At 39.7% G+C, this 18092-nt stretch overlaps 1 protein-coding gene across 9 annotated transcripts in view; it reads right to left on the reverse strand.

The window, feature by feature from the left end:
* Positions 1-18092, reverse strand: part of AP3D1 (adaptor related protein complex 3 subunit delta 1) — a 58415-nt gene that overhangs the window by 23181 nt on the left and 17142 nt on the right. For all 9 annotated transcript variants that reach the window (XM_087702967.1, XM_087702959.1, XM_087702943.1 and 6 more), the window contains exons 3-16: positions 16559-16639; positions 15897-15977; positions 14315-14422; positions 12173-12302; positions 10811-10950; positions 8622-8695; positions 5318-5367; positions 5121-5170; positions 4070-4118; positions 3102-3247; positions 2616-2764; positions 769-999; positions 378-609; positions 86-231 (exon numbers count right to left, since the gene is read on the reverse strand). In XM_087702967.1, coding sequence (XP_087559093.1) covers positions 86-231; positions 378-609; positions 769-999; positions 2616-2764; positions 3102-3247; positions 4070-4118; positions 5121-5170; positions 5318-5367; positions 8622-8695; positions 10811-10950; positions 12173-12302; positions 14315-14422; positions 15897-15977; positions 16559-16639 — 1667 coding nt within the window. The remainder of the gene's footprint in view (positions 1-85; positions 232-377; positions 610-768; positions 1000-2615; positions 2765-3101; positions 3248-4069; positions 4119-5120; positions 5171-5317; positions 5368-8621; positions 8696-10810; positions 10951-12172; positions 12303-14314; positions 14423-15896; positions 15978-16558; positions 16640-18092) is intronic.

Genomic DNA, 18092 nt, shown 5'->3' on the forward strand with positions numbered 1-18092 from the left:
TATGGCTTATGAGATGGGCCAAGGCTACGGAGCTTGAGACTTATTGAGATATTATCATCCTACAGGAAAAAGCAGAGCATCTCACTCTTCTGGGACTGGAACTTTCTTCTGAGCTTTAGGTGCTACAGGGTTAAGCTCCCCGGCAAATAAGGCAGTCACTTCTTCAGCCACGGGGACCTCTTTGATCTGAAGCTTCTGGATGTACTTCATGAGCTGGAGAATGCAGGAAGCCTAAAGATCAAGAATGAATGAATGAATGAATGAATGAATGAATGAATGCTTTCCTTCCACTCCAAACCCAGCAAAATGCAAAGCTGAAAAATCAATTTGGCAAAAAAAGAAAAGAAAGGAAAAAAAAAAAGGCGGATTTTTCTTACTCTCTCCTGGACTTCGAGATCCGCGCTCTGCACAAACTGAGGCAGACGGTCGATCATCATCTGGGTTGCCTCCTGGGCCACTTCCTTCTCACCAGCCTGTTCCTTCTGCTGCAGAATTGAGGCATAAAGCTTCACCATGTTTTGGACATAGACGGCCTGGATGTGGCCTGGAAGCGTGGTCACTTTAGGCCGCAGCATGGCTTCGAGGGTCTGCTGGGGTTCTTCAAGGTGTCTGCAGTGAAGAGGAAAGCTTAGGGAGCTTCTTTTCCCCCTTGTCCAGGAGAGGAAAAGGGGAGCCACAAGAAATGCTTCAGGCATCAGGGACCACAAGAGAGAACCTGGCCTCCTGAAAACCCTTCCTTTTCAAACAACCAGATTCCTGGGCACTTACTCTGAGAATTCTCCACATATCCAAGCTGCGGCGTAGAGCACCTCACAGATTCCATTCCTCTGCGTGTTGCTGGCCAGCAAGTGAGCATTGTCCAGAAGCATGGCCATCTGGGACACAGCAAATTTGCGGATGGCCTTCACTCGGATTGCCACGTCTAACATCTGGGAGGCAATGAGATGGCCATGCCTTGTACCTTCCAGCCGGGTCAGCTCCACTAAGATGCTGATGTACCTGAAGCGGATAAGAAGAGAGTACCGATGTGCAAGCAGAGACACCAAAGGGAGGCTATTATGATAAAGAGGAGGCCTATCGGCAAATTTCATGCATGCTTCGTGTACACTGCGATTTTCAACAATTCAAATGTTAATATCTCTATTACCCTCTTACAGCTTCTACACACACAAATACTCTACTTACCGCTTGTTAATTTCTTCCTCAGCTTGCTTTTGGTTTTCAAACCCTAGTTCCCAGCCTAGGTGCCCCTCCCCACATCATTACAGGGCCATTGGTAGCTTCTGCTTTTTCTGTTTCTCTCTTTGTTTGTTCTGCCTAGCCTTTATCTGCCTGTATCACAATGACTCAAAAGTAGTTACCATATTTTTCGGAGTATGAGACGCACCAAGATTTTGAAGTGGCAAATTAAAAAAAAGTTTTTGCACTCTGCAGACTTCCCAAAAACGGGCCCGTTTTTTGTCAAAAGAAGGGCCTGCATAGCCTTTAGGAGGCTTATAGAGTGCTTCTGGGGGGTGAGAGGGGCAAAACACGGCCCATTTTTTGCTCATTTTTGCCCTCCCCAGCCCCCAGGATCACTCTATAAGCCTCCTAAAGGCTCTGCATGGCCATTTTGGTGGAGGGGCGGGGTTTCGGGAGGCAAAAAAACCTGTATTCAGTGTATAAGACACACCCAGATTTTCAGCCTCCTTTTTGAGGGAAAAAGGTGCATCTTGTACTTCGAAAAATACGGTACACTACCTGCTGCAACCCTCCTGTGATGCCAGGGTTGCTCCAACACCTATCTCCTCACAAAATCCTATTAGAGCCATGGGGTACAAAAAGTACATTGCATTATTACTAATTTCTAATTTCACACAATGCTAAATTAAAAAGAGATAAAATTTGCTCAAGGGCTGTGTGTGTGTGTGTGTGTGTGTGTGTGTATGTATGTGTGTAGACGCAGAGTGAGCAAATATGTACATTTGCATATGAGTAAACATTTTTTAAGCAACACTTTTTCCAAAATCTATGTAGATTTTGAGAAAAACAAAACCATTTCAATTCTTTGTGTCTTGTCTCTCTCTGCATGTAAAACAAACAGCTTTTGTTGATTGAGGTTTTTTTACCAATTTACTTTTTTAAAAACATAGCTGTTAAAAAAAGACTTTGTGGCTTGAATTATGAGGAAACCCAAAATAATCCAATATAAAGTGCATATTCTGAGGAAAGCAGCAATTAAGGAAAACAAAAAGGTTGACTAAGACTGAAAGATTTAAGGATGGGGGCCACATTTGGGGAAGAAATGCCATCCATAAAAGGGAAGGAGCAATTGGATATATAGTATGTGGTTTATTAGTTTTCTTTGGTTCAAGAGCCCTCCTTTATGGGAATCTTTTTTCATCTGTCCATGTGGTTGCTGCAATGGCTGGAATTTCAAAGCCTGGTTTGAAATTTCAAAGTCCCTTGGTTTAGCACCATCATAACCTTGAACGGTTTCTGAACAAATGGACACTAAGTGAGAAATGCCTGTATTATACAGGATTTAAACTTTACTTTGTAGGAAAACATTGCATAACCTTCTGAAATCCTCCTGAGGCTATAAAGCAGGACCTAAATACGTGGTAAATACTGACCATTCAAAGTTTGTGATGTACTGGTAATTGGACTGGCTACATATATCAATGATTTTGGTTAGCAGCTCATCCCTGTAAGTTGTTCCTTCAGCTTTGTCCACATGGATCATCAGCTTCTTCACAATTTCCATCAAATTTTTCTTGGACACCTGTAGCAAAGGCCCAAACACACAGAAACTCAGGCAGCAGTTACTTAATGTTGGTCTCTATACATGACATGGGAAGATGCCTATTTGATGCAGCTTGGCAGAAAACCCACAAGATGTAGCAAGTGAACGATACCGGACACTTCATTCTGGAAACGTTTGGCCTCCCAGTTTCTTTGCTGCTTTGAAAGTGGCTTAGGGATACAACTGCTTAAACAAATAGTAAATGAATAAGCTATCTTAGAATCATTTTTTCATCATTCTCATTATTATCTAGGAAGACAGTTTACTATTTAGGGTAAACAAATTAGCCAGGATGCACAGTAAGAACAAAACCTACCATTCCATACAGAAGATCCAAGGCTCGGAGGCGGATGGACTCATCCTTATCATCCAAGCACTGGAGAATGAGATCCTTATGAGATTGTACCGATTTAGGATGTGTTTTCAAGATTTTGGACATTGCCAGCAATCCCAAATACTTCACTGTGGTAAAGAAAAAAACACATACACACACACAAAACACAATTTAAAAAAAAACTCCTTGTAAGGGCCCTCTCCATTTCTGCAAGAACAACGTACACACATGGTGATAAAGGGATCAAATTCCAGTAGTTTGAAGTTTTGTTCTGATATAGAGGGTTAACATTATCCGTGCCTGTTGGATCTAGTGCATTTACTAGATCACAAGCAGAAGGAACATAAGCATTTCTCTTACATTGGTCTTAATGCTCTGACCAGTTCTGTATTTTCTATTTAGATTTGCTGAGGCTCTCTACTATTTCAGACAGGAGTGCGGGCTAATACTACTTGGAGATGCCAGGACTAGGGAGGCACATGCAGATGATGAGGATGATCATCTTCATCTTGCCAAGTTCACCAATGTTATTAAAAGAGTTCTCAGACAGACAAACACATATCATCTGCATACTGGTATATATCCTAATACATCATTAACATCACTAAACGTTCAATAAACTAAGCAACCAAGGAAACATTACACAACTGTGACTTACTCCCTGCTCATTGTTGAACCATTCACTAACCACCCATTATATATGTTTTACTATAATTATATACTTCACTTATTTCATTCAGCAAAACATTCCAAAATTTAAGCCTATTCACTTTTCCATATGCTTTCTCTAAAGTCACAAATAGTTGGGAGGGACTGAGCATCACCAGAAGCAAAATGAATGTGGTCTCCCCCCCCCCTCATTTTAGCTATTTCAGTTTTAGAATGCAGCGCCTAGTTCCTTGGCCTTAATTACTACTACCTTCCAAGATGGCAGTGTCTCCCATACTTACAGTTTTGGTCTGAGTCTTCTATCAGTATCCTCAGCTTCTGCACACAGAGCTGCAGAGACAGCATATATCATTAACCTCTTCTGAAAAGCCAAGGATTTTCCTTCCTCTACACCTTAAGGGCCTCTATTCTTTAGTAAATGTCAGTAGTTCTTACTAATAGTGGAATACCATTCCATAACAACTCCTGGTGGAATAGTAAGGGCACAGGGGGTAGAGGCGGCCTGCTCTAATCTCAATATGGATGGGCAGCCTAGTTCTTAGAGAGGGCTCCATTGCCTGGGGGAGCTGCATGATAGGGCTATAGAAAAAAGTCAATATGGCCATAATAATAGGAATCAGTTTGGCTATAAACTCAGAGACTGTTTTAATGTGCCTTAAGCATGACAGTCAACTGGGTGACTTTGGACTAGTCCCTTCTCTCAGCCCAATACATGTCACAGAGTTTTTGTTGTGGGGACAATAGGAAAAGGGAGTATTAGATATGCTCATTGCCTTGAGTTGCTTATAAAATAAAAAGGCAAGACAAAAAAAATCTAAAATAATAAAATAAGTAATAATAAAAGTGAATGGAACAGCCTTTCATTCTAACACTCTCGGCATTCTTTCCATCACTTAGTCACTCTCATTTTCCTTCTAATGCACATCCTGCCTCTAAAGCAGCACAGAAAAGAAATATATTTCCTGTCAATGACCTGAATTGATCTAATTAATGCAAGGAAGGTTATTTTTTTAAAAAAAAATCTGTCTGCCTATCTATCCATCCATCCATCTCAATCAAATGGGACTGAGGGTTTCATACAAATAAAAACCAAAGCTTAATATGTCCCATATATTGCTGAAATTACATTGCTAAGCTGGCTCATCTGCTCTTGGATGCTTTGATGTGCTCTGGGGATACCCACATATAAAACAAGCACCATCTAGCCACCTGCACAGATTGTAACATGTCCTCTCTAGAATATATGTCCACTCTAGGTGTATAATCAAGACACCACAACATTCAAAGCCACATAAAATAAGAAACAGACACCAAAAAGTGAAAGCGTGTTACCTGGATGCTTGCACTGTGGTTGGGCATTCCCGAGGAAAGAGAGATTAACACTGGGAAAAAGTTAAGGATACACATGTTTAATTTCCAGTCAACTTTTCCTGGAAAAAACTAACTCTCAGAACAATATATCCCAAAAGTATCTGCTTTTCTTTTTTATTATTTAGAAAATGTAATATCCCACAATGACACTTCCTTACCTGCTATCACTGTGTTCACGCACTCGTAGAGGAGTGACATGGCTGAAGTGCTGAGGAAAAAAGACAAATTACTGCATTATGAGACAGTTAGCCTCAGAAGAAGTTTCACTAGAAAGGTGACCATATGTTTTTTTTATATTTTAAAGAATTAAGATGTGTAAAAACATTTTTTTTGGGGGGGGGGGGGGACATGATACCAGAGTTCCGATATCTCAGGGGTTGCCACAAAGAAGAGGGAGTCAAACTATTCTCCAAAGCACCTAAGGGCAGAACAAGCAGCAATGGATGGAAACTAATCAAGGAGAGAAGCAACTTAGAACTGAGGAGAAATTTCCTGACAGTTAGAACAATTAATCAGTGGAACAGCTTGCCTCCAGAAGTTGTGAATGCCCCAACACTGGAAGTCTTTAAGATGATGTTGGATAGCCATTTGTCTGGAACGGTATAGGGTTTCCTGTGTAGGCAGGGGGTTGGACTAGATGGTCCCTTCCAACTCTGCTATTGTATTGTATTGTATTGTACTGTATTGCATTGCATTGCATTTGTATTGGCATTGGTATTGGCATTGGTATTGGCATTTGTATTGTATTTGTATTGTATTGTATTTGTATTGTATTTGTATTATATTTGTATTGTATTTGTATTGTATTTGTATTGTATTTTATTACCTTTGAATTTTGCACTTTTGAGTAATCTGGTTTCCAAAGAAATATGAATTTTAAAAAACAAAAGCTAGGTTACATTTTTCATTTGGAATTAGATTCTTAAAACCCCAATCAACAAATTTGAACAAATCCACTCTGTGCACTCAAATATACTCATTATTGCAGGGGTCTTCAAACTTGGCAACTTTAAGACTTGTGGACTTCAACTCCACAAGTCTTAAAGTTGTCAAGTTTGGGGACACATGCATTGTTGCATCACAGAGCCTTATTCATAGTCACCTGTGGTTTAGTCATTCCTTGTCTAGATTATTGTAAAGTCTATGTGAGACTGCCCTTGAAAGCCACTCAGAAGCTTCAGCTGGTTCAAAATGTGGCTCCACCAGCAATCAAGGGCATGGCATGATATTAACCTCCATCACATGTTGCACTGGAAAGTTGCAATAGCTTCAGGGTACAGGTAGTCCTCGACCTATGACCAACATTTCTGTTGTTAAGACATTTAAGTCAGTTTTGCCCCATTTTATGACTTTTCTTGCCATTGCTGTTAAGTGAATCACTTCAGTTGATAAGTTAGTAACATGGTTGTTAAGTGAATCTGGCTTCCCAGTTGATTTTGCTTGTCAAATGGTTGCAAAAGTTGATTACATGTCTTGGGATACAGCAATGGTCATTTAAATATAAACCAGTTGCCAAGCATCTCAATTTTGATCACATGATCATGGGGATACTGCAAAGGTTGCAAGTCACTTTTTTCAGTGCTGTTGTAAAATTTGAATGGTCACTAAATGAACTGTTGAAAGTCGAGGACTACCTGTATAAAGCTGATTTGAGGGTTTGTCTTTCTCCTATTAGGTCTGCCCACTTGTAAGATCTGACAGAGTTTGCATGCTTTGAATCACATCTACTAAGACTGCGGCCTCCAACCTCTCTCCAGGGACTGGTTCCCTGGAGAGAGGCTTTTCCGTGGACCAGAGGGGGTATGGTTTCATACGCTACCTGCATCCTGCAGATGGGGCTTCACTCAGGGATGGGCTCCTGCAGGTTAGAGTGATCGTCTAGCTAAGGATCTGCCCAGTTCGTTGAACCTGCAAATCTTACCCATGGCTGGCCCCGCCGACCCTGCCCCTCCCAGGAGTCTCCATGCGACCCATTTGGGATGCCAGATAAGTACAGGACCCGCACAGAGGCTCTGGGAGGGCAAAAAATGGGCCTCCTGGAAGTTCAAGAAACAGGCCTGTTTCCAGCCTTTGGAGGGCCTCTGGAATGCTGTTTTCACCCTCCCGGAGGCTCAAGCAAAACCTCCAGAGCCTGGGGGGGGGGGGGGGAGGAGGGAAGAGAACCCGTTGCTAAAATGTTTGACTCCTGGCTTCACTTGTTTGCATGGCCCTGTTTCTGACATGCCATGGACTGGTACTGGTCCATGGACAAAGGGTAGGGGACCCCTGTATTAAGAAGACATGTCATGTCACCAGGAGACAGGCCTTCTTGTTGTATCATCTGCTCTTCTGATCACAAATTCCCCCCTTCCCCGCCCCTGGGATCCAAACAGCTCCGATCCCACTCTTTTTTAGATGAGCTGTTCTCCCAGGCTAAGGTATGACATGGGCCCACTGTGCTTGGATTTGCTATTGAATCTGTTGTCTGTCTATTCTGACATTTTTTCCTTTCCATGGCATCGACTGCCGCACTGACTCTTTACATTTTTAAATCTATATTATCACTTCAAGTAATCTTGAATGGGCAGCTTACAGATGGGACAGAAGGATAGACGAATACAATTATGGAAACTCAGAGCAGAAACAACATTTGGTAGTTTGTTGTGTTAAAATTCTTCTGCATATAACTTGCATTCCTTTTGCCAGAACGAAGGATTTAGAATAACTTTCTGCTTTGATTTTTCTATAAATCAAGGTCCGGAAAGAGTGGGATAAGTCAAGAGCATATATATTGCCCATTTTGCTTCATTTTTTAGAAGCAGATTACTTTTTAAAATATGGATAGAGTTGCCATGAATTCTATTTACTTTAGAAAAGTGACTTTGTGAAAGAAAACAGGATTAAATGGACACTTCTTTTTTCCCTCTAATCTACAGGGAGTTCCGATAGCCACATTTATCCCGCTTGCGGTTTATATCATCACATTTTGGGCATTTGGCACCAGCTTCCATTTAAAGTCATTTGCAATATCTCAAAGTCATATGACAGCAATCTTGAGCATTTTTTTTGCTGATTTCCAGCATTTAAAAACACCCATTGTAAAAAAGCAATTTACTTAATGACTGTCACAAATAAGGATGTAAAATTATAGTCACACTTAACAACAGCCATAACTTACGACGCTAATTCCGGGCTCAAGTACAGTCTTAAATTGAAGACTACCTGTACTACCTTCAAAGGGATAAAACAACATTCTTTTTGGTGCTGTTCTTGGAATCATTTTTAAAAATTGCACAATGGGGACAAATAAAAAAGACAGTCAAACCAATGTCAACACACAGGATACCAATGACTAACCTTGCCCAGAAGCACAAATAGTTTTATTGTATTATTTAATACCCACATTAAAATATACAGATGGCTGATGAGAGCCATCTCCCCCAGCCACCAAGTTAAAAAATCTAGAAGAATTAGCTGACTTACCTATGTATTAGATTGGTCAGGGGTTCTATCAATTTCTTTCCTAGCCTGGGTTCCAAAGGAGTGAGAGCACCAAACTAAAAAAGAAAAGAAAGGAAATTATTTAGTAGCTGCCTCAGCATATTTGCTATTTCTGTCAACGTTATTAGACATACAGCAACAGACCTGAACTGCTTCAGAAAACTACACTATTAGGCAAATTCAAACTGTCAATAAATGAATTGGCACAGTGCTTAAGTCTAATCTTAGCCATAAAATAATTTCCTTGGTTGTGGCTTAGTGTGATATGCAAGCCTATGAATTGTTTAGTATAACTAATGTTTAGTATTGTGTAGGAACAACATCAATATGGGTCTTTCGGATAGTAATGAAAACAAACCAGCTGTTTGTCACAATAATTACATTATTTCCACCATCACTAGCATGATTCCTCTCTATGCATTTGCTCAGAAAGAGAAGAGTTATATTAGTCATCTCTTGTCTGTTGGCTTTCCACTGGCCTCTGGTTGCATAATTTAGAAAGGAAGGCTGGATTTGATCTGATCAGCATACCACTCTGTGGAGACCAGCGAGATACTTAGCAGGCTAAAAAAATTGTTTGGAGTTAAAAACCAGTCGTTGACCTTAAACAGTGGTTGCAGAAAACAAAGGAGGATTCCAGAATTCTGCTAGATTATAAGAAATATCAGTCAATCCATTATCTTATCTTTCTTATCAGAAAAATACCTCAGATAAGCCCAAGACAAGGACGTATAAGCAAAACCCCAACCAACAATGGCTCAGTAGCAACTGATAGATACTTATGTTCAAACACAGAAGTTCCAGCTGGTTATTAATGATTAATAAACAAATAATTGTTTTATTCCCCCCCAATGCATAGCACCCTTTCAAAAGAAGATGAAGAAAAAGAGGAGGAGGAGGAAGAGGAGGAGGAAATCCAGCTATTCTCCAAAGAACCTGAGGGCAGGACAAGAAGCAATGGGTGGAAACTAATCAAGGAGAGAAGCAACTTTGAACTAAGAAATTTTTTTCTCACAGTTAGAACAATTAATCAGTGGAACAACTTGCCTCCAGAAGTTGTGAATGATCCAACACTGGAAGTTTTTAAGAAGAGATTGGATAACCATTTGTCTGAAGTGCTGAAGTGTTATTCTGTTCCCATTCCCTTCCTATAAATTATGTAGCAAATTTTATGAAAATTTTAGTCTTGAGTTTAGTGTTCTGTTACACTGTACTATATAGAGATCAAAAGGGAAAATATTATCTGTACTAGTTTTCTAAAGTTAAAGACCATTTTTTTCTAAAATAATATTTTTTTTTGCCTTAATCATCTGCACCTCCTTCAACCATTCTTAGAAATTAGGTACCCAAACTTCTTAATCCTATCCTTCCAAACACACACACACACACACACACACACACAGAGCAGAGAGTATAGAATTGCAGATACCTTCATTTTGGCTATTCTACAATGACCAAAAATATGGCTTCAGAACGTTCACACTGGCAGCATAAAGGTCAACATCTATTATTTAAAAAATATTTCCTTCATTCTCCCACAGACACATATAAATAAATATCTCGCAGGTCTTCTAGTTCAACCTCCTTCTTGAACAGGAGATCTATAATATTTCAGACAAATAGTTGTCCAGTCTCTTTTTGAAAGCCTCCGGTGATGGAGGCAAGCTATTCCATTGATTGATTGCTCTCACTATTAGGAAATTTCTCCTTAGTTCTAGGTTGCTTCTCTCCTTGGTTAGTTTCCACCCATTGTTTCTTGACTTTTGGTACTTGGGAAAATAGACTATCTGTATATGATCAATAGACTCAAGTCCATGTATTACTGATTATGCAAATCAATCCTGTTTAATTCATAATTTGTTTTTTTGTAACTATGATGGCTTTTGGAAATAAGGACGAGAAGTTAAAAGCAACCAGTAATGGAATTGCTAGCAAGCAGAATCTTTTTTGCTCATTCTTGTTTTCAATCTGTTTTTTTTATCCGCCTGGCAGATTTCTACTAGTCCTTGCCTGAAAATTAATAATTCACCTCCAAAGCCAGTTTTACAGTCTGCTGAGTTTCTCCACATCAGCTTGTGTCAGCTGCTACACCTCTGAAGTGACAGGGTTGTGTTTTTCACACCACATATACTGATAAGAGACACCAGCTGCCAGGATCTGCTAATACTTGCCAATTTTATAATTTTAATGAGGACCCAGTTGTTGGTGGATGACGTCATCAGTTTAAAAAAGAGTGGAGCAAGAGAAAGATAATTCTTTGGATTGCGTCTGGCTAGCTCACATATAACATTCACAGCAGCTGATTGGACACCTGGAGAAAAAAAAAGAAGTCGGAACAGCTTAGTAAGAGGGACTAAGGGGCTCGTAAACAGCAACCACGCAACACTTTTTTCCTTAATTAATAATCCACGTAAAACAACTTAAGAGGGATTTGGAGATAGAAAAGTCCATCCGATTCTTGCCCCACAAGAATGTTCCAATGACACGTGAAAGGAGATTTCTAACTGTACAGTATTTGAAATACAGGCATGCACACAACATACGGTTGAAACTTGAAAACCATCTCCTCATTCCCACTAGGCTACTGTTTAAACTGGCAAAGCATGGTCTTCCAGATGCACTGAACTAGAAGATCAGCATGCCCTAGAGCAGGGCTGTCAAGGTCGTGGCCTGTGGGCTGAATGCTTCACGCGTTGGCCATGCCCACCCCCGGTTTAGCGAAGGGGGGAAAAGTCCCGATACATCACATGACAATGCCTGATGACGTGAGTTTGACACCCTTGCCATAGAGCTTGAGAGCACTAAGTTCGGGAAAAAGTGAGTTAGCCCCCACGCTGTAAGGACAGAGTGTAAAATAGGGAAGGAGGTAACCAGGGGGATGGTAACACTGAGTTTCTGCTTAGAAAAAAGCATGGAGTGGATAGTATTAAGTTAGAAGGCAGAAAAGTAGAACATTAGGTGGTCCTTGGAGTAGAAAGTAGAACAATCCCCTTCCATTCCAATAACAGACTGTTTTAAAGAAGCAGCAAATTCGGATCTGAGAGAAAAGGCTTCTCACGTTCTACATTTAATAAAAATCATTTAATCCATATCCCCACATCAAAACTTTCTACTTGTCAAGCCTATTTTGTCTTTCACAGCCGTTCAATAAGGGAAATAGGGACATACAGTAAGGTACAAAGCTGCTGTGGTATATAACAGCTGTGCTAATCAGCATAATTTAGCTCCAGCAATGATCCTAATAAACTATTTTTGGGAAGCAAGATAAAGCTTTGAGAGCTTGATGAGTTAATCTGTCCTACATTTTCTTTTGCACTTCACAAACACCCTGTGCATATGCGTAAATAAATGGCGTGCAAAGCTGTTTATTTTGGTCCTAGAATGTTATAGCATCCCGAGTACAAAAAAAAAAGCAATCTGGTATACAAGTAACATCTCTTTACTGCAAAAGACCTTATTCAGACTTATTTAAATGTACACCTTCTTCCCAGGTCAAGAGTCCCAAACCGCTTAGAATCTTCTGGATCACTAACCAGGATCTGGGTCTTCCAGTTTCTCCTTAAGGCGGGGGAATGCAGGCCGAAGGGATTCGGGATATTTCAAAAACACTTTATACATGATTAACACTGCCTTCTTCCTGATGTAAGGCTTTGTGTGAGACATCTGCAGAGAGAAAAAGCTTTTGACACATATTTTCACAGCAATTAAATCAAGACTCCATTTAATCACTCCTGGCACAAAAAATTCAGAGTTTTTTTCCCCCTGTTGCAAGAAGGAAGAAGACATCCATTTCGATGTGATTTCAAGCCATGAAATTTGTCATGATGTTATCAAGCAGTAACATATACCTATTTGTTATCAGTTAGATAGCCTAAAGTGAGAAGTTTATTACACTTATCCTTGAAAATAAGGGTAGAAAATAAGACCTCCCTGGATAATAAGCCCAGTTGGGCTTTTGAGCACATGTGCTAAAATAAGCCCTCCCCCGAAAATAAGCCCTCCCTGAAAATATTGCAACACAGCAACAGCCATGAGGGGACCACGCTCACCACCTCCTGCACCTAAAAAATAAGGCCTCCCGGAAAATAAGGGGAGGTCAAAAGAAAAAAAGTCCCTGTGTTATTTTCAGAAAAAAATGGTAAAATCTGTGGATTTTCATAGCTTTTAATAATATTTGAGGAAAAGCTTCCTAATTAGGTTTGCAGCATATTAAGCCTCAGAATCTAACTCAATGCACATATACTGTGCATGTACCATGCACAAGCAGGAGGCCTGTCTGACCATAGGTTTTAGCAAACACTTTCTCTGAAAGTTGCTTTGGGGAAGGCAGAATGAAAGGAAAAGAACACAATGCCACCTGTCCAAAGAACTACTGACAAGATAGTTTGCTCTGACATTGGGACTAACAATTTGTTACCCTAAGCATATATAAATACATTGATAATTTTAAACAATCCAAATGTAATATTTCTGCCAAGAAAGACATTTGAAGAAAAAAGGTAATGTTAGGAATTCCTGTTTGTAACTAAAAAGGTAACACATTTAAATAAAACTATGTTTAATTAATGGATGTTAATTAATATTCAAATAACATTTGAATAAAGTTTGTTTGCCTTTGAAAAAAATCAATTTGTGTCATGGGAAACTAGACTGGAATCCCATTAATAATTGAATTAATCCTATGAAATCTTGAAAATTTCCCATTTATTGACTTCTGGGTATTTATTCACATCAGGGTTTCCCAAATTGTGGGGCATTCCCCTCTTAGGGAAATGTAGACAGAACGTAAGAGAGGCGTGAAGGACCTTTTTATTTTTTATGTCTTTATTAAAAATAAAAGTTCCATTGTATTATTTTCATTGTTAATTTGTGTTAATTTTGATGTTTGGATTTTTATAGGAAGTGTGTACATTAAGATTACAGTAAAGGGAGATGTAATGGCATAAGGTTTAGGAACGTCTGCTCTGCAGGTTTAAAATTTAGATATCAAAGAATGGGAGAATTAAGCACCAGAAATCTATTTTCTTACTCAGTTCATCTCAAACAATCTCAAAACACTCAATAGGTTTGGACTTGATTAGTACTTGGACAGGAGAAAAACAGAAAATCCTAAGGCAAGGGCAGTGATGCCTAACCTTTTCTGGACTGAGTGCCCAAAGCACGTGCATGCATCCGAACCCCCCAAATGGAACATGCGCACAGCCCCCGTGCATGCACCTTACCCCCTGCACCTGTGCGTGCGGCTCCTGCGTGCATGTGCGACAGAGACCTGAACACCAGCTGACCTGTCGCACATGTGCTAAAGGTTTGCCATCACAGGGCTAGGGTCTATACTGGAAAGACTTAAAAAAATTCCCCAAAGAATAGCATAATGTCTGTACTATAGCCCAAAAGCTCTATATACATGATGCTACAGTCACTAGGAATCAAATTCAACTAAGGGCATTTTAAAAACAAGTCAATAAAGATTTGTGACTGTAACCATTGTTTTCTGCAACATTTCACTGCATGTGACTGGGCCACAAAATGTGTCTCCACTGCTCCTATAGTCAGCTGCTGTTGATATTCATTTGCTTTGAAAACATTTCTTCCTCATTTGAGCTTTGCTCAGAGTGAACAATGGCAGTTAGTGTGGACAGCCGCTCTCCAGCTACTCACCAGAGTCATGTACTCACCAGAGTCATGATGTCGTTTGCCAAATCTCTAGCAAGATCGGGAGTCACAAAACAAGACAAACCCGTTAGCGCAACTCCAGTATCATACTGATTGGGGCTACTCAGGTCCTAGAACAGTAAGGTAGGAAAGTGGGAGGAAGAGAGGGGACAGGTGAATGAGAAAAAAAAGAATTTTTAAATTTTTGGATGTATGCCACAGATTTAATATTCACATTTAAAATTCACTGTCAATCACATATACTTTTGAAAATGTCAATCACTAAGGTAACATGACTCTCCAATGTATCATCTATAAAAACTCTTTTTGGCTAGAAATAGAAATAATTATAATTATTAGAAGTAAAATTATTAGATAAGAAGAGAATAGAGTGGAACAAAATCATCCAGGTGGAAAGAATTTTGGAAGTTTTCTAATCCAACCACCTGCCCAAGTCAGGAGACCTTATACTGGTGGGGGTCAAACACCCTTCATTGAGGACCGCATCAGGGTTGTGTTTGACCTCTGGGGGCCAGGATAGAAGTGGCCAGGGTGGGCATGACCAGCTCAACGTAACTCATGTCAGGGGCGCCTTGGCGGCAGAGCACTCTGCCAGCAAAAATGGGCTCCCAAACTCTGTTTTCAGCTGCCATGGCCTCCTGCAACCTTCTGCCAGCAAAAATGGAGCTCAGGAGGGCCACATGTAGCCCTCCCGAGCTCCATTTTTGATGGCAGAAGCACCATGGGGCGGTTTCCAGGGCAGCCCCACTGGCCAGATCTAAGTACCCTGCAGAGTGAATGCGGCCCACGGGCTTTGAGTTTGACATCCATGCCTTATACCATCCTAGACATATAGTTGTCAATCTTTTCTTGAAAGTCTCCGGTGATGTTTCACTGATTGTTCTCACTGTTAGGAAACGTCTCCTGAGTTCCAGGCTGGATTTTTCTTTCATGAGATTCCACCCACTCCTCATCCTACTCTCAAGTGTTTGGAAGAGTAAATCAACCCTCTCTTCTCTGTGACAGTCCTCATGTATTGAAAGACAGCCATTGTGTCACTCCTAAGGCTGCTCTTTGTTAGTTCCCTTAACCGTTCACCATTTTAAATATACAGAAACTCTTCTTGGTGACTGTTCCCTCAGATGAATCTGTTTGCTTACTGAGGTCATCTTTGGAGACCCTTCTTGGTGCTCTGATTTCTGAGAAGAAGTTAGAGGCAGTAAAGATTGGGCTTTTCAACTACAGCACGGGTGTCGAGCTCGCCGTGTCAACTTGCTTTCACGTGATGTTTCGCAATGTTTTTTCCCTTTGCAGAGCTGGGGTGGGTATGGCCTTCAGGCTGCCAGTTTGACACTCCTGAACTACAGTATTCCTCATTTCTACTGTCATTGCATTGGTGCAGATAAACAGAGTGTCTTTTTTTTAAAGGACTTCAGTTGTTTTCAATGCTATCACATTGAAAATAAAGTAAAAAAATATTGAAAATAAAGACAAAGTGTATTCTGTCTGCTTTTAAAGTGCTTTGTTGACTACAGTTCAGCATAAGTATAATACATTTGACATAGGTATAATATAGGTGATGCAAGTCTCTTTTGGGGAATTTACCTTTCGGATCTGGTTAGTTGTCAGCATTATAACATCTGTTCCTTCATGAAAACACTGAGAGGCAGCCAAATATCCAATCCTCTGCAAAATGAATAAAAGTAATCACTATCTAAGACTCAATAGAGTTGTGACCATCATCTGAGAAACAAGGAGTCCAAGTAAAATATAGAGGTGGTACAAAAGAATTGCATTAGGGCAACAGTTGGGGCTCTCAATAAACTATAACTTAATACATATAAAATATCAGGGAAGAAATACAGAAATAGTTCTGGATGTAGTATTTAACTTTCAAGATCTAACTGTAAAAGTGTATTTAAATATATGGGCAATATCAAAATTACAAAATCAGAGAGGGACCCAAAAGAAGGCATCAAGCAATGATGAGGGTTCAATGCCCTGCACAGCTTCAATGCCCTGCACATCTTACTGACTAGCAATATCAGAATTTTGCAAAGTAAATATTATTTTGTTGACACAAAACAAGATTGTATAATAACTTTTACTGAACAGAACTTAGTTCCCTTTTACATTTTGTTTTTTTTTTTAAAAAGAGATACACCAACTGTTATGGTCCCAGCTTTGACAAGGTCATTCTGCACATAATTTAAAGTCATCAATAACAGCAATTCTTGATGGTTTTTAACACTCCAATTTCCACTTACTTTAAAAGTGAACTTGGATGCACTCATTACTTCAATGATGTTGAATGCTGCCCAACTGATATCATAGCCCAGCATCTGCAACTATTAAGGAGATGGGATGTGGGAGGAGAAATAAGGCATTAATCTCAAAACAAAGGATAAATCAAAGTTACAAATACATTTCAATGTATAAAATATTTGCCTGAATATTTTAACCTGAGTCTATATAGGAATACTTTCTGATTGTTGAGTTATGGGCCCCATATTTTGGCTTGCAAGACAGCCTCTACATCAGAAACTTAGTTTGCATAGAGCACTGAAAGAACATCCTGAATAAAGCTGTGCTTTGGTTGTCCTTCTGGCATACTCACCAAGATGTGCTAAAACTGTTCAATAATGTCTTTGTAGCTAAATCAGCTGGGACGATGTCAATATTTAAGAGCTCATTAGCTGACAACTATGACATATGAAGAATTCTAAGTTGTAATAAAAGAGGAATATGTTGTAAAAATATCTATTAATGAATAAATGAAAACTAGAAGTGTTACCTGGTTGAGAACCTGAGTCTGAGCTTATAAAGTGGAGTGGATTAATACATGTATTATTTATTATTCATTAATACATATGTATTTATAAAACAAAATGAAGGTGTGTCTATGAATGAAAGGATGAAAATGTATGCCAAAAATGAATTAGTATAATCTATATTGTTGTGGTTCATATGAAAACAGGAATTCACAGGTAACAGAACATGTTGATATGAAAACTGGAAACAAACTACAGAGCCAACTATTTTTATACACATAGAAAAAAGTCTAGAATAAAAAGGTGAGTTTATGTACTTTAGTACAGGGGTCCCCAACCTGTGGGCCATGACCCACTAGTGGGCTGTGTTTGCAACTGGGCTGCGAAAATGGCTGGTGCACGCACATCCTCACTTGCGTGAGCAGCAGGTAAGCGTATGTGCTCAATTTGCATGAGCAGCAGGTCCCTGTGTACTCCGCTCGTGCAAATGGGCTTGGACACATGTGCATGTTTGCCGGCTGCTCACGCGAAACCATCCCCTTTCCTCCCCCAATCAGTCCGCAAAGCTGGAAACATTGGGGAATTCTGACTTAGCAGATGGAACAACTTACTAATTTTAAGACATGCAAATACTAGTAGAAAAGTAGTTTATTGCAACAGTATTATCTGAAAAAAGGACAAATTTGTATATATTACAGCCAGCTTCTGCTGATTTTATGATAATGAAGTCACTGTCTTGTGTATAAAGAAAGTTGTGAGTAGGAGCTTGCCTAACAACCCACTTAATGACAGGAACTGGGAATGCAAGGATTGCTGTTGCTAAGCAATGGAGTCATGTGATGTCACACTTTTCGACTGCCTTGCTTAGGTGATGGAAATTCTGGTCCCAACTGTAATTATAATTTGAAAACTACTTATCAAAGCCAATATATGCCAATGTGGTAGAAACAAGGAGAGTTTGCAACAATGGCAAAGTATGGAGAGAGATATATGATGGTGCTAGTGATTACTTTTTTAATTTTCATTCTTC

Source organism: Thamnophis sirtalis, unplaced genomic scaffold, assembly GCF_051295495.1.
Source record: "Thamnophis sirtalis isolate CommonGarterSnake01/CBP01778 unplaced genomic scaffold, rThaSir2_p1.2 scaffold_1, whole genome shotgun sequence".
In the NCBI taxonomy this organism is placed as follows: domain Eukaryota; kingdom Metazoa; phylum Chordata; class Lepidosauria; order Squamata; family Natricidae; genus Thamnophis; species Thamnophis sirtalis.